At 41.8% G+C, this 15,858-nt stretch overlaps 1 protein-coding gene across 1 annotated transcript in view; it reads left to right on the top strand.

Moving 5' to 3' along the window:
- The window catches only part of REPS2 (RALBP1 associated Eps domain containing 2), a 239,499-nt gene that overhangs the window by 174,887 nt on the left and 48,754 nt on the right, over positions 1-15,858 (top strand). Inside the window, exon 15 of the mRNA XM_029929616.1 lies at positions 1,106-1,167. Within this exon, the coding sequence (XP_029785476.1) occupies positions 1,106-1,167 (62 nt within the window). The remainder of the gene's footprint in view (positions 1-1,105; positions 1,168-15,858) is intronic.

Here is a 15,858-nt window from a genome sequence, read left to right on the forward strand (position 1 = left end):
CCTCTGGACCCGCACTCTCCCGGCCGGGACTAAGTCTCTGGGCACTCTCTTTCCCAGCTCCGCTCTGAGCTGGGGTGCTCCCTCCCTCAGAGTCTCCGTTCCCAGTTTTCACTCACTCACTCCGGCATCCATGGGGCTGATATCAATAAGGGGTCAGTGCGCGCCCCTCCGCTCCTGGAGATCAGAACGTTGTGGCTTTGGACTCCCCTCAGTGTGATGTTTCCAGGCGAGTGGAGGTAACATTGTTCCCTCCTCTCCGCCATCTTGTCTCCCTCTCCACGGTGTGCTTTTTTTAAAGGCGTTTGTAAAGAATATGGTTTAATTTGCCAGTGTGTAATAAACTTATTTCTTGTGCGTGATTATGGATGTGATTTATAATTCACTAGCAGATGTTAATTTTCATTGTTAGAATTCAGACGTTCTTGACTTAACTCAAATTTTCTCTAGATCTCGCAAAATTAAAAAGAAATTAGACTGAAATTTCGGTTCAAAACATTCTTCAGATGGGGCCAGATTATTTTAGAAACACATTTTCTTACTCCTGCTACTAAGGATCAGGGAGAGAAAAGGCAGTTGAGATCTTTGAGGGATTTGTAAACCTGATTTTAGTCCGTCCCTTTCAGCGTCCCCTGCTGCCGTCAGACCCCCTCGCTTACAGGGCACTGGAGCTACATCATGGGGCTCTGGGGCTCTCCGTTTTTGTAGCCTCCTTGCTGAGCTAATGAGCAATGTAATGGCTAGGAGAGAGGGAGAGAGAGAAACCAAAGGGCCTATATGATTTGAAACTAAATTAACATCAGAATAATGAGGGATTGACTGCCTTTCCCATGCTGGGTTCCAGTCCTTTGATCAAAGGGTGTCTTTTCCTTACTGTTTTATACTGTTTTAATCACAACAGCCTCTATAAATAATTGGATTTGGGGAAGGTAGGATCAAAATGAAAAAGGGATTAGGAATCGCATGTGCTTTTTTTTCTTTATTAAGCCTTCAGATGGATTTTAATAACTTAAACATGCTAACTGCAAGTGCTATTCCTAGTTATGAAGTGGAGGGGTATTTTGTTCTGTTTTTGGGAATTCTTAACAGTATGTGTTTTTCTTTTCAGCTACTAAGTCAGGATTGTTACCACCACCACCTGCGCTCCCTCCAAGACCTTGTCCATCACAGGTAGGAGACAGAAGTTGATTTCTGTGAACGGTTCAGTACTACGGAATTATCCTATCACTGTACTTCCTTTGCAAGGGTTGATGGCCACAGAACTGGCTGGTCACATTCCCAAGATGACATCTGGACAAAGAGAGCAGAGAGTGGTTGAATTTCTTCTTATCCAGCCAGTCCTCCAACCTCACGTAGAAAAGGGAAAGTTTCCTCAATGAAGCAACCAAGCAAATATATATTAGTTCACCTTTGGCTGTAGAGAGTTGCACCTTGTTTTCATATAGAGAAAGGAGGAGAGAATAGGTGTCTCTCCAGTTGGGGGTGGGGGACATGGTTTTTCTGTATAGTATGTATGGTCTGGGTGTGTATATTTTCATCAGTGTTTTAGGAGCTGTGTTGATTCTACATAAACTAAAATAAATGGCCATTGCCATAGTGTTAGCACTGTGGTTTGGGCCTTCAGTGTTTTCTTTAGGTTGGTATTTTCCTTTGGAAAAATAAGCAGAAACAGCAGGAGCTGGGAGTGTGTGTCACCAAAATCTGTTTCACCTGTGAATTCATTCTCCCTTACTTACCTGTGCTCCTGTGGCCTAATTCAACACTCCTTGTCGAGCGGGAACTGAGAAGTAAGCAGCAAGTCTGAGGGATGTGCTAAAGGGCGCGCCGGGTCCTTCCTTTCATTAATTGCTGCTGAAGAAACTTTCTGTCTTTAAAGGCCCTCCTAACTTATGGCAGAAGATGTTGGTCCAGAGCATACCTTGCCATATGCCACATCTTAGGATTCGCTGAGTCTCTGAAGCCACTTTAAACATTTGCTTGTCCTTCTTTTAGAGAATTAGATCATCTTTAGCATTCACTCAACCTTGAGGTGCAAATACAGTGAGGTGCTGCTTTCCTGCTTCAGTTCAAGGGTAATAAAAAGCCCTGACTTACATATAAATGAATGAGAACTCCCTTTCCAATGCTCCAGGATTGGCTCTAAGACATGGTGATTAATCAGTCAGCAAGTATTCATTGAATCCCTGTTGTATATCTAACGGCAAGCCTCAGGTTCATTCTGAGCTTTTCCCTGTTTATAATTTCTGCTTATTTAAGTTATTAGTTCTGTTTATTGAGCACCTGTTGTGCTAAGTGCTTTCAGTACATTATTTAATCTTCACGAAAAATCCTATAAAGTAGGTGCAAATGTGCTTTATTTTTATGCAGATGAGGAAATTGAAACATACCGGGGTTAAGCAAGTCAGCCAAGGTGACACAGCTAGTCAATAGGCAGAGTCGGCTCCCCAACCAAGGCCCATCTCCTAGAGGTCCCTGCGCCCCATCACTGCAGCGCTGTGTACGTGCAGTCAGACAGTGATCTCCTGCGCTGGCAGGTAAGGCTTCCCCGTGTGCTCCTGTGGAGGACCTAGATGAGATCCAGCTCCCGATTGGCACTGATAGCAAACCGGGACTGTGTCACAACAGAAGAGTGGGCATTCCCGGGGCGGTTACCCACCAGCTGCTAGTTTCAAACCGGGGCTTGGGAGCCACCTGGAGGAATGCGTGGAAGACCTGACTGAAAGGGCTTTTGTGGCCCAAATCCTTATCTTCTACCGCACACACACGTGACAGCAGTTACTTCCCGGCTGTGAAATGTGTTGCTGCTGTCAGCAGGCCTCATCTGACCTGCTTCGGTGGGCTTCCTGCCTGCTTGGGGGCTTAGTGACCAAGGATCTGATGGGGGGCGGGGAATTCTCAAGTCACTGTTAGTGAATGAGACTGCTTCTTTATCTACCAGATTTTCCATCTCAGGGTAAACAGTAAGTGCAATGCTCAGCCCAGGCCTCCAACTCAGCTGCCTAACTATGGAGATTTCAGACTGCAGAAACAGGTTTGTAAGAAATGCAGGCAGAAAATCCGTTTGCCACTGACCTCCCCTGGTCCCCCCTTTCCTCTGTAAGTGGGACACCCACTTCAACAGAGGAAATCCTGGGTACTGAACACATGATTGTATTTAGTCTTGGTGCGGTGTCAAATTCCTAATGGCCTTTGGGGAGACTCCCCTAACCACTTGGTTGGGGCACCTGTATATTCTAGTCTTTCCCAAACTGCTTGTGATAAAGTAGTCTTCTGGGAAACATTCATAGCGCTCTGTGGTAAGACAGTTTTGCAGGCTTTGGCCTTGGTCCCCATTTAGGGAGATTCGCAGTGCGTGCAGGGTCACTGAAGGGTTTGAAGTCCTACAGTAAAGAAACCTGGTCAGTTTTGGTAAAGCTTGGAATTTCCTAGTGGTTATGACCATTCACCTCTTTATTTATAAAACACATATCAGTATCCTGAGGGTTTGGTGGTTAGGAAACATTATACACCAGGCTTAAGGTATTGGGAAGAACATTTCCAAACGTCTTTTCATCTGTCACCTCCTTCCTCTGTATAGTATGTGATTAAAGTTAAATTTTTATACTTAGGCCAGCAGTTTTCCCTAGAGGAGTTGAAAATGCGAAAGAAGGTTTACTGCACATTAGCTTTGGGTTTCAGATTGTCATGTTTTCAGATTGTTGTGTTTTCTTATTTGCGTTTCTGTTCCTTCTTGCTTACTGTCTCATGAGGTCATATTTACCACTTCACAGCCAGCTTTATTACAGCAAATCTTAAGCACTCTGAATTCATCTTTTGCACTGTTAAACACATTTTTTGAGTGTTCCTTCTTATATATGGACAATTGGCTTGACTTTGGGGAAAAAATTTATGTAGTACTTAACTAGAGACACTTTTTATGAGACTTAAACTGTAGTACCTAGAGAGAAAAACGAGGAAGCTTGGTTATATTTTAAATCTTTTATTTATTGGTAGCTTTGAGAAGAGATTAAGATAAAAAGGTTTTGGATTTAAAATTTTCATATTATTGGGGCATCTGGGTGGCTCAGTTGGCTAAGTGTCCGACTTCGGATCAGGTCATGATCTCACGGTTTGTGGGTTTGACCCCTGCATCAGGCTCTGTGCTGACAGCTCAGAGCCTGGAGCCTGCTTCAGATTCTGTCTCCCTCTCTTTCTGCCCCTCCCCAACTCATGCTCTGTCTCTCAAAAATAAATAAACATTAAAAAAAATTTCATATTATTTAACTTGATAAATGGGCCAGACTAGATTATAATAAACAAGAAAAGATGCTGTTCTCTAAAAAGGAACACTGTTTAAAAAACTATGTGGCCATTGATGCCCTTTGAGGTTTTAAGTATGTAAGCGAAAAGCGCTTGTTCATTTGCAGCTGTGCGCACAAAGGTATATATAGATCAGTTCTACATATGCTCTAAGTGTATCTTTTATCAAATGAGAGGGAGAAGGTATAGCTTTTTAGCAGAAAATGCAGTCTTGGTGGCCCCTACATGTACTAAGCACCAGTATGATATGAGCATCTGGATTAAGTTATACAAATGGGGCCCTGGAGTTAGGAAAAGGAGTAAACTTAAACAGATCTTTTATTTTTCGTACTATAGGTAAGATCAAGAGGGACCATGTGACTATATAAAGAATCAAATGGCTTGTGTTCCATGTTTTTCTGGGGACAGGCTAGAGATAGGGTATGGTATTTTGGTTCAGCTTAGAAGAGGTGACATGTTTATTTATTAATACTTCAAAATACTTTAAAATACATTAATACATAAATTACTAAACAGCAATTAGAGTTAACTGTTTCATATGGAGCAGTGTTAAAATGAGAGTTAAACTTGGTATCTCACTCTGCATAGAAACTGAGTAAAATGCCTTCTGTGAAGTGACTTGTCCTGTAGGTCAGTTCTCTGCTAAGCGCCTGCTCGGTACTCCAATAATTAAATCCCTTTCATAGTATTGATCCCATGCCACATTTCTTATGGCAATAATATTTCTAAAGAAAAGAGGTTTTTTGGTACACAGGGTAATCTTTTCAGTTTTATATTGGCACCGCATTTCATGAATTGGGGCTCCCTGTAGGCTAATGTGCTCAGAATTTTCCTATTTGTACCGTGAATTTCTCATAATGGCAGGTGCTTCTCATTGGCAATGTAATGAGTACTAAAATAGCACTGTAGGATGAACACACTGTGGAGGAAGCCTTTGATCAATACTTGTAAGCTTAGAGAGACCGAGAGGGCTTTGTGGAAGAGCTGAGATGACCAGTGAAATGAGTTTTAAACAAGAACTTATGTTTTCTGGTGGCCCAAGGGTTCAGAGCATTACTATAGAGAAAAAGCAAATGCAAGGAAACACATGTGCAAGAGATCCCCATGTGTTCGAGGAATTGTCTGAAATGTAGAAGCTAGATTTTAGAGAGAGAATTGAGTGTTTAAAGGTGGGAATGAGGAGCCAACAGGCTGCCTGTTTGAGTCTTGGTGGTACCAGAGCTGGGGTAGAGGAAGGGCCCCCTGACCAGAGAGTTCTCTGGGGGGCACAGTCCCCTAGGGGAGAGCACAGGGCGTCGCTGAGCCCAGTGGTACTCACCCTTATGCACAGTGAAATCATCTGGGGGGTCTTTAAACCTGCTGATGACTGGGTCCCGGCCCCAGGGTGTTGTTGGGGGAGGCCCAGGCATTGGGAGTTTTAAAAAGCTCCCCACATGATTCTCAAGTGCAGCCAGGATTGAGAAACACTGAATTAAAGCAAGAGAAGGAATGTTCAAAGAAGTTGAGAATCTTGGGGATTTCTTGATGGTATCCTCTGAGTTTTTAAAATTTATTTATTGGTGTGTGTGTGTGTGTGTGTGTGTGTGTGTGTGTGTGTGTGTGTGTGTCTGAGAGAGAGAGAGAGAGAGAGAGGTCGGGGGGAGAGAATGAGAATGAGAATATTCCAAGCAGGCTCTGCACTGTCAAGGTGGAGCCTGATGTGGAGCTGAAACTCAGGAACTGTGAGATCATGACCTGAGCCAAAACCAAGAGTTAGATGCTTAACTGACTGAGCCACTCAGGTGCCCCTCATGGCTTTTTTTTTAAAATCAAATTAAAACTCAGTGAGCATACATCAAATATCATGAGATCTTTTGCTATAATACATACACATGATATCATATAATGTACATTAGTCTTCGAATAGGTGATTCGATTAAGGTTAATATATTGGCTGTTTAGATAAAGCATATTTGTGAGCTTTCAAAGATTATAGCATCGTTATTTTTACTCGTCAGTATATAAGTTTAGTATATATCAAGAGGTATTTGTCTATGTAATCATTTATTAGAAACTTAGTAATTATTCTGAAGAGAACTTACAAACATATAGCTAAGATGCCACCTTCACTTTCTCCAGAGTGTTACTTTGTTCTGTCTTACAATGCACACTGTAGATGAGCTGAAAGTCACAGAATGTTAATGAGTATTTCTGTAATTAGGAAAAGAAGATGTAGGCCCAGGAATTGTCTTCATCAGTGATGATGGAAGGACAGAGCGAGAGCTGTAGAACACCGCATGGGTGTGTCTGTGGTCTGGTTCTTCTCCCTACTACCCTGTAGCTCGGTAGCCTTGTGGAAAGTAAGCGCATTGGTCTCGCAGACCTACTACTGCCTCTTTAAAATGTGAAGATTAGAGTAGATAGATCCTTCTCATGCTTAAGGTCTCAGATTCTGTGTTGTATTCCTTTGTCCAAGAAAAATTTTGTTGCAAATACAATTGAAACATTATAAAACACAGTTGAGGACAAGATGGTTTAGACTACTTTCTCCCTGCTTCCCCACACTGCTAAGTATGACAGAAAGCCCTGGACATAATGAACAGAAAGAGGACTTTGAAAGGATGTAAACAGGAAAACTGACTGGCTAGGGCCTTAGGACTTGAGGAATGGCATGGCGGTGTGAGTTGCCTGAGGAAAAAAAAAAAAAATCTCCCATATATCCTGGACAGGGTACCTGAGAAACCTGCAGCCTGGAAGTGCTAAAAAATGTAGACCAAAGAAAACAAAGCATTGAGAAAAGACTACCGTCTAGCCAAGGGACTGGGAAAGGGGTAGCCAAGCTTGATATAAACCTTGTTGACAGCACCTGCCCTACCCCAGCCAAACACCATGGGTGCCTCTCTCTCTGGTGTCATCAGAGACTGATCTCAGAGTTTGGTCTCTTGTCCCTCACCACACAGCCTGGGGTGGCACTTTCCTACCAGACAAACATGGTTTCAGCAGAGACGAAAGGGGTCTCCTAACCCTGATCTGATGGCATCTGGTGGCCTCAGACAATGTTACTACACACAGGCATTCCCAGATAAGCATAAACTCAAGGAGTTTTTCACTAGAAGACCTGCCCTATAACAAATGCTGAAGAGAGTCCTCCAGGCTGAAATGAAAGGACACTAGACAGAATCTTGAAGCCATAAAAAGAAGAATGGTAAAGGTAGCTACATTGGTGAATAGAAAAGCCAGTCGTGTTGATTCGTAGCTCGTCTTTTTTCCATAGGATTTAAAAGGAAAGTGCTTAAAACAATAATTACAGATCTATGTCAGTGGGCACGCATATATAAAGATATGATTTGTCACAGTAATAATAAGAGAAGCAGCGAGGCTATAAAGGAGTAGAGTTTTTGTATACTTGAGACACTAAATTGGTATTAATTCAAACTGGATTTTTATAAAGTTAAGATATTAACTAATCCTTAGGAAAATAACTAAAAATTATAAAAAGTATGAAAGTGAGAAGGTAATAAAAATGTTATACTACAAAAAAGTCAGTTAATCATAAAAAGAGAAGTGATGGAGGAACTAAGGGACCAAACAGGTGCAAGATGTAGAAAACAAATGGCTAATGGCAGAAGTAAATCCTTCCTTATTAGTAATTACTTTAAAGGGATAAAAATCTACGGGGAGCCTGGTGACTCAGTCAGTTGAGCATCTGACTTTGGCTCAGGTCATGATCTCATGATTCGTGGGTTCGAGCCCCGCATCAGGCTCTGTGCTGACAGCTCAGAGCCTTGAGCCTGCTTCAGATTCTGTCTCCTTCTCTCTCTGCCCCTCCCTCACTGAGGCTCTGTCTCTCTGTCTCTCTCAAAAATAAATAAAATTTTTTTTAAATGGACAAAAATCTCCAATTAAAAGGCAGAAACAGATGGATTTAAAAAATAATCCAACTATATATTGTCTATAAGAGACTTCATTTAGATTCAGTGATACACATAGATTGGAAATGGAAGAATGGAAAAAGATATTTCATGCAAATAATAACCAAAAGAGTGCCTTCCCGGGTGGCTGTAGTCACATCAGACTAAATAGACTTAAAGATAAAAAATTGTTATGAGACCTAGAAGGCCATTATGTATTGATAAAAGGGTCACTCCATTAAGATGGTAAAAAATTTAGAAAAATATACATACCTAATGACAGAGCCCCAAAATAACAGAGCAGAATCTGACAGAATTGAAGGGAGTAACAGGTAGCTCTAGAAAATGTCACTTTTAATAATGGATAGAACAACTAGATGGAAGACCAGTAAGGAAATAGAGGACTTGAGCACCTGTGCATGGCACAGTTGGTTAAGCATCTGACTTTGGCTAAGGTCATGATCTCATCGTTGGTGGGTTCAAGCCCCACGTCAGGTTCTGTGCTGATAGCTCAGAGCCTGGAGGCTGCTTTGGTTTCTCTCTCTCTCTGTCTTTGCCCCTCCCCCTCTCGTGCTTTGTCTATTGAAAATAAATAAACATTAAAAAATTTAGAAAAGGCAATCAAGGACTTGAACAATGCTATAAATCAACTAGACTTGACAGACATCTATAGAACACTCCACCCCACAACAGCACAGTACACATTTTCCTCAAGTGCCTGTGGAACATTCTCCAGGAAAGACCCTGTGTTAGGCCACAAAACAAGTCTAAATAAATTGAAGGAGAGCGAAATCATACTACATGACCTCAGTGGAATGAAACTAGAAATAAATAATAGAAGTAACACTGGAAGATTCACTAATATGTGGAAATTAGGCAACATACTCTTAAAAAACCAGTGGGTCAAAGAAGAAATTATAAGTGAAATTAGAAAACACCTTGAGATGAGTGAAAAGGCAAACCTGCCAAATCTGTGAAGTGCGGGGATAACAGTACTAATGGTACTCCAGAGGGAATTTATAGCTATAACCACTTAGCGTTACAAAGAGGGATCCAAAATCACTAAGCTAACTTTACACCATAAGAAGTGAGAAAAAGAAGACTAAGCTAAACCCAAAGGTGGTAGAAGGAAGGAAATGATGAAGAGTAGAGTTGAGATAAATGAAATAGAGAATAGGAGAACAATAGAAAAATCCTTGAAACTCAAAATTGGCTTTTTGTGGCCTCTAGTTAAAAATAAAAGGCTTTGTTTTAGATTAAAATCAGAGTCTCATAAACTTCTCTCTCACTGTAGATAATGTTGTTTTGAATTTATCAAGGTTGAATATACCAGTAGAATGACTCTGTTTTGCGCAAGGTGGGTTTCCCCTGTGTAACTTTGGCAGTACATTTTGCTGTATGTTCCCTAGCTGTAGGGCTGGTTCATAGATTGCTCAAATTGCCAACCAGCTCCAGGTTGGTGTAAATGAGGACACAATTGTAGTTTAAACCAGCCTCTGTTGATGGAATCTCGAGAGTTCTACAGGTCTTCTTTCTTAATAGGGAATTATTAAAGGGAATTTGAAAACTATTCTCAAAACAGTTGGCATTGAATGAGAAATGAAAAAGGCAAAGGAAACTGCTACAGTGATAGGTTGAAGGAGAAGAGAAATAGTGACGAAATACTCACATTGTGATAGTGGAGGGAAGATTAAAGAGAAATCCTTCCTGTTTAAAGAGCATGCATAGTTTTGCCAGCTATCAACAAGTGCCATCAGACTTTATCCCGAGAACTAGTTTAAAAGAAAGGAAAAATTCTATGATGACATTTATTTTAGTATTATTAATAAAAATAAAAACCAATGCAGGCAATGTAAATGTTCAAGAAGGTGCCTCTGGTTAAGGGTATTATATATCTGCCTAATACGATATTAGACATCTATTAAAAGGATTAAATGGAAAATAGTGGGAAGGAGGAACAGCAACTGAATACAGAAATACTTCCTGACTGTACCACGTAAAAGTATTTATGGACCTTTGATAATGTGACCAGCCTTCTCCGGGTGAGCTGGAGCATCTCCGGGTCACCTTCGCCGTGCTTGGATTTTCTCAGCGCTACTGGCCAGTGTTCTCTTCCCGGTGGCCTTTTGAGGTTTTTAACTTCTCAGTGAATTTCTACTCTTTTTGAGGGTCTCAAGGGGTCACTTAAGTAATTCACTTATGATTTACGTATCTCACCTTATGATAACTTGTTTATAGAAATACATTCTCTGTTTTGGGGGAGACTCTACATGAGTGGTATGTATGTGAATTAGGGTGTCCGTGAAGGCCTCCAGACATTTCATTCCAAAATGTCAGGTGTCGGGGCACCTGGGTGACTCAGTCATGAGCCTTGATTTCAGCTCAGGTCATGATCTCATGGTTCGTGAGTTCGAGCTCTGTGTCAGGCTCTGTGCTTGGGATTCTCTCTCCCTCTTTGCTTCTTCCCCGCTCACATGTGCCCGTATTTGCTTGCTTTCTCAAAATAAAGAAATAAACTTAAAATGTCAACTATCCACTTTTAAGCATTTGGAGGTAAACTGCTAAGTAATTGGTAGTAGTTTAGATAGCTGTTTATGGTGGGAAAGTTATGTAGGTTTTCTTTTAAAGAGTTTCTCTTTCAATTGAGGTTTAGGAAAGCGGGAAAAATGTTCTTTTACAGGACACCTAGAATTTTAAGAAGTCACTCAAAGCTTTACAGAATCAGATGACTCTTGGTAGCTACTTCTACATACCATGCTCTCAGAACGTGTAACACGTGTACTATTGCGTAATCATATAGTTAGGATAACTTCATCAATTGTGAGCTTCAAGTAAACTGCTGAACTCTAGCATGTAGTATTTTCTTTTTCTCCCCCCTTCTCGTTTTTTTAATCCATGTTCTCGGGAGATAATTGCCCTTTGTCTTAAATGATAATTTTGCATTGTTCAGAATTCCAGGTTCAAGATCGTTTTCCTTTAGTATTTTGAATGCTTAGTCTCTTCCCCTTCTGGTGTTTATTGTTGCTGCTGAAAATTCTTATGTTAATCTATTTTTATTGCCGTTGGTGTGATGATATTTTTTCTCTAGGGTGACTTTTAAAACTTTATTTTTGATGACCTGTGTTAATTTCACTGTGATATGTCTAAGAATAGATTTAAATTTATTTATTCCTGATGATGCTTGGTATGCATTTTCCATCTGAAAAACCACGTCTTCAAATTTGGAACATTTTTAGTCCTATCTCTGCAGGTTATGATTCTATGCTTATTTTGTTTTCTTCTTGAACTTCAGCTAGCTAGGTTTCTCTGTCTGTCGGTACACCTTTTATTTCTAGTAATAGCTCTTTCATCTTTTTATGTCATGATCCCTCCTCAGGCCCTGGATGAAGCCTTCATCTTCCAAGTTAATCATTCTTTTGTGTAACTGTGTATGATTCCAAGTTTTATAGTCCATTCTTGTTTATATCAATCTGTTCTTGTTTCATTTCTCCCAATTTCTGTTTCATACTTGTCTGTTCTTTTTAAAGATGCATTTTCTGCTTTTAACTTGTAGAGGATTTAAGCATAATTACTTTGAAGTTATTTTCAAGTTCATTTATTTTCATTTTTGTCAAGAGGCAAATTCATCTTCTCTCTCTCTGACATGGCTGTTCTTATGAGTATTGGGTGTTTTTCTTCATGCTTGTGGAAATTTGTTTACCAGTCTTATTTTGAATTGGAGTTTAAATTTAAATTTCATCCTCAGTTCTTGGAGCTCCTCTCTGTCCAGCAGTTCCTTGGCATCTCTACCAACCACACCCCGTGGCCCCACACCTGGGAGCCTCCAGTGTAGGGCCAGTTCTTAAACTTGATGTTGACTACTTCTTTCTGGTGCAGATGTCAGAGGTGGTGCAGATGACACCAGAGAGCGGCTCAGCCTCAGACCAGGCTGCGATGCTGTCAGTGCTTCTGCTTCCTGTCCGAGGTGGGCAGTTCGGAGCACCCGCGCAGACTTCCTCCTGGTTTTGCAGCTTTGCAGGTAGTGAAGCGCCTTAGCCTCTGGCTTCAGGAAATGAGCTTGGCGTCGGTCCCTTGCCTCATGTGGGGCATTTAAAACCCGTGAGCTCTCAGCTGCCTCTCCCTGCTTCCGAAACCTCAGTCTGGCCAGCTGCTTTCTGGTTTGGCCCCTTAGGGATGTTGACCTTGATTCTGAGTGTGTCTGAGTCTTTTTTTTTTTAAGGTTTATTTATTTTTGAGAGACAGAGACAGCATGAGTAGGGGAGGAGCAGAGAGAGAGGGAGACACAGAATCTGAAGCAGACTTCAGGCTCCGAGCTGTCAGCACAGAGCCCAATATGGGGCTCAAACTCACGTACTGTGAGATTATGACGTGAGCCGAAGTTGGATGCTCAACCAAGTGAGCTACCCAGGCGTCCCTGAGTCTTTTTTACTTTTAACACTTTATATGTTTGTGCACTCATACCTGTCCTTGCATGTAACTTTACAGCATAAGAAGTTGAGATTCACAAAGTGAAAGTGAGTTCCTTGGGGCCTCCCAGCTACTGAGTGGCAGGGTAGCTAGCTCTTGTGAAGAGGGGAGCTGGGAAAGGTGTCGGAGAAGGTACTAGAAATTTAATGATAAATGTTGAGACAAAAATCACTCATTGTATGTACCTCACAAAAATTAACTATAGATTTGTTAAGCAAAAGTTAGCGAGAGTTTCCAGTCTCTGTGCTCATGAATAACTTTCTTTTTTTAAAAAATCATTTTAGATGTTTTTATTTTATTTTTGAGAGAGAGAGAGACAGAGCATAAATGGGGGAGGGGCAGAGAGAGAGGGAGACACAGCATCCGAAGCAGGCTCCAGGCTCCGAACGGTCAGCACAGAGCCCACTGTGGCGCACAAGCCCATGAACCGTGGATGCTTAACCGACGGAGCCACCCAGGCACCACCAAGTAATTTTCTAAATATGAAGTATTTCCATACATTAAGTGAAAATGCTAAAGTGCCTTTCTCAGTGCATACTTCCATTTATCTTGGCCAAAATACCCTTCACACTTTGGTCAGTGGACTGTATTTGGTGTAGTAAAAGGCCAAGTGTAGCATTTATTCTGCTTTTTAAAAGGTAGCACAAAGTTAGAACTTCAGCATAATGAATAATTATATATAGTGCTTATGTACCAGATGCTCTTTTAAGTGCTCGACAAATATTCACTCACTTAATCTTCATCACAACCATTTGCGATGGAGTCTATTGCCATTCTCGGTTTGCACATAAGTAAACCAAGGTATATGGAACTTCAGGAATTTCCTCAGAGTTGTGCGTAGCAAGTGGGAATTAATGCAGTGATTCTCAGCCTGCCTGTCTTACTCAGTGCACCAGTCCCTCATACTATGCTCTCCAACCGTGTGTCAGAACTATTTTCTTAACGTGTGTTTTTTTTTTTTCTGTTTAAAGTTCCTTTCTTTCTTTTAGTAATCTCTACATCTAACATGGGGCTCAAACTCACAACGGGATCAAGAGTTGCATGCTTTTCCAACTGATCCAGCCAGGCATCCCTTAACCTATCTCTTCTTAGCAACTGAGTTGACAGTTATCTCTCAGGGGTATACTTTATGTTATGAAACCTCTTACCAAATTAGCTTTGCCCCACTCTGCTAGGAGCTTGTGTTCTTTCTTAGCCCCCCCTCCCGCACCCCCTCCGCCCCGCACTGTACTACGCTCTCAGTACTCTTGTGGAAAGCTTGCTTTGCTTTCATCCTTCCTCTGGAGATGCCATAAGCTCATCTAGTCAGGTCACCAGGTGTTGATGGAGTCTGCTCACAGCAGGCCCATGCTTTGCCGAGGACCATGGTGGCACAATGATCACGATAGGCTTCTTATCCTGTAACTCCTCCTTCCGTCCTCACCCTCTGAAGGCAGTCATGCCTAATGCCACCATTTTATAGTCTCTCCTGGTGGGTATATGTGTCTCATTTAAATCTATTTTCTCACGCTGAATCATCAAGTACTAGCTGAATGCCATATTTCCTATAACAAGCTAGCTCAGATTTTTTTTCCTGGGCGTCAGTTATGGTTGGTTTCTAGGTTCCTAAACAATGGAATCCTTATGTCTTTTCTCTGTCCTCCTTACCACACGGTAACAAAAACCAAGAAGCGTTCCTCTGCTGTGTGTCAGGGAAGGGGCAAGTACGGAAGTGGGTCCGGATGGAAGGGTGTCCAGATGCGCTGCAGTGTTAATGGGAAAGGACAACGGAAGACAACTGGGGGGCGGGCCCTGACAGAGTACTTAAGAACATGGGTTTGGGGTTCAAATTTATCTCTGCCTCTTACTGGCTGTGTATCTTTGGGCAAGTCATTTAGTGTGTCTTTCTCAGTTTCATCATGTGTAAAGCGGAGACAGTGGTAGTGTCTGCTTTCACATGGTTGTTAAAATGATTAAATGAGGTTGTATCCTTAAAGCACTTAGGGTGGTGCCTGGCATATAGTCAGACCTCAGTGACAAGTAGTGTTACAATTATTAGCACTCCAGGCCCAGCAAAACAGAAGCAGGTTCTAGTTGGCAAACAGAGGAGCAGGCTCAGGATAACCAGAAGTTAGTGGTCAGTCCTCACCCCAGGGTAAGTGCCGGACTGGCTTCCAAACCCACTTGTAGTAGAGTGGCATTCTTTTCCACTTCTGTGACCTCTCATGGGCTGGCCCTCTGCCTAGGTCGGGAGTCAGCAGACTATACCCTGTAGGCCAAATCTAGATCATTGCCTTTTTCTGTAAATAATGGGAACATGAAGGAGAAGAATTGATGGAAAAACAGAGGTCCTCACAAGCCGTTTAACCCACTATCTCCTAACTCAAGGGTCATGATGCCTTTATTTATAGTTTGCAGCTTTGCCTTGAGGACCTTTATCAACCAAAATGCTCCATATTTCAGAGTTTACTAGCGAAACCTTGAGCAAATATTCTTTATTCATCTGGCAGCTTTGAAGGCTTACTGTGGGTGGGCTTCCCTAACCTTGTGTTTCTCAGGCATCATTGGAAGAAACCAGAGTGAGACCCTGCCTCTCAGGTGAGAAAGAGGGAAAGAAAGAACCCTGTCCAGGGGAAACAGGATAAAGGATTTCTTTTTCTTTTTTTTTCCAACTCTTCCTGAATACCCTGTTCTGTTCAGCAAGTTCTGTAGGTATCACCTCCTGGTATGTTGGTGAGCCTTCTCCCTGAAATAAGAAAATTCCCCACTCCATAGCCTTTGCTATCTATGGTGTAAACACTCCCACTGTGGCAGATCACAGGTGGGCTGGGGACGGGATGGGTGTCATCCGCTCGTTGGTACTAGTGCGTTCTGTAGTAGAGAGCGCCACTTGCTGCTGAGTTCTGTGTGAGGAATTCTCTGCGCCAGACGAGAGCTGTTTGCTTGCTTGCTTGCTTGTTTTTAGTCTAGGGCACTGTTTCAGCCCAGTTCTAAAATGTGCTGTTAGAAATGGGACAAAATTTTTGAAGTTATTAGAGATGAAGCTTCCCTCTTGTTTACATTTAATTTGTGCCACTAGGTGGCACTTTAAGGACATTACAGGAAATTGGCTCTACCGGATTTCTTTCTTTTCTTTTTTTTTTTTTTGTTTACTTTTTATTCAAGTATAGCATGCATATTGAAAAGTGCCCATTAAGTGTGTAACTGAGTGAATTTTCACAATCTG

Source organism: Suricata suricatta, chromosome X (genome assembly GCF_006229205.1).
Source record: "Suricata suricatta isolate VVHF042 chromosome X, meerkat_22Aug2017_6uvM2_HiC, whole genome shotgun sequence".
NCBI classification, from domain to species: Eukaryota; Metazoa; Chordata; class Mammalia; order Carnivora; family Herpestidae; genus Suricata; species Suricata suricatta.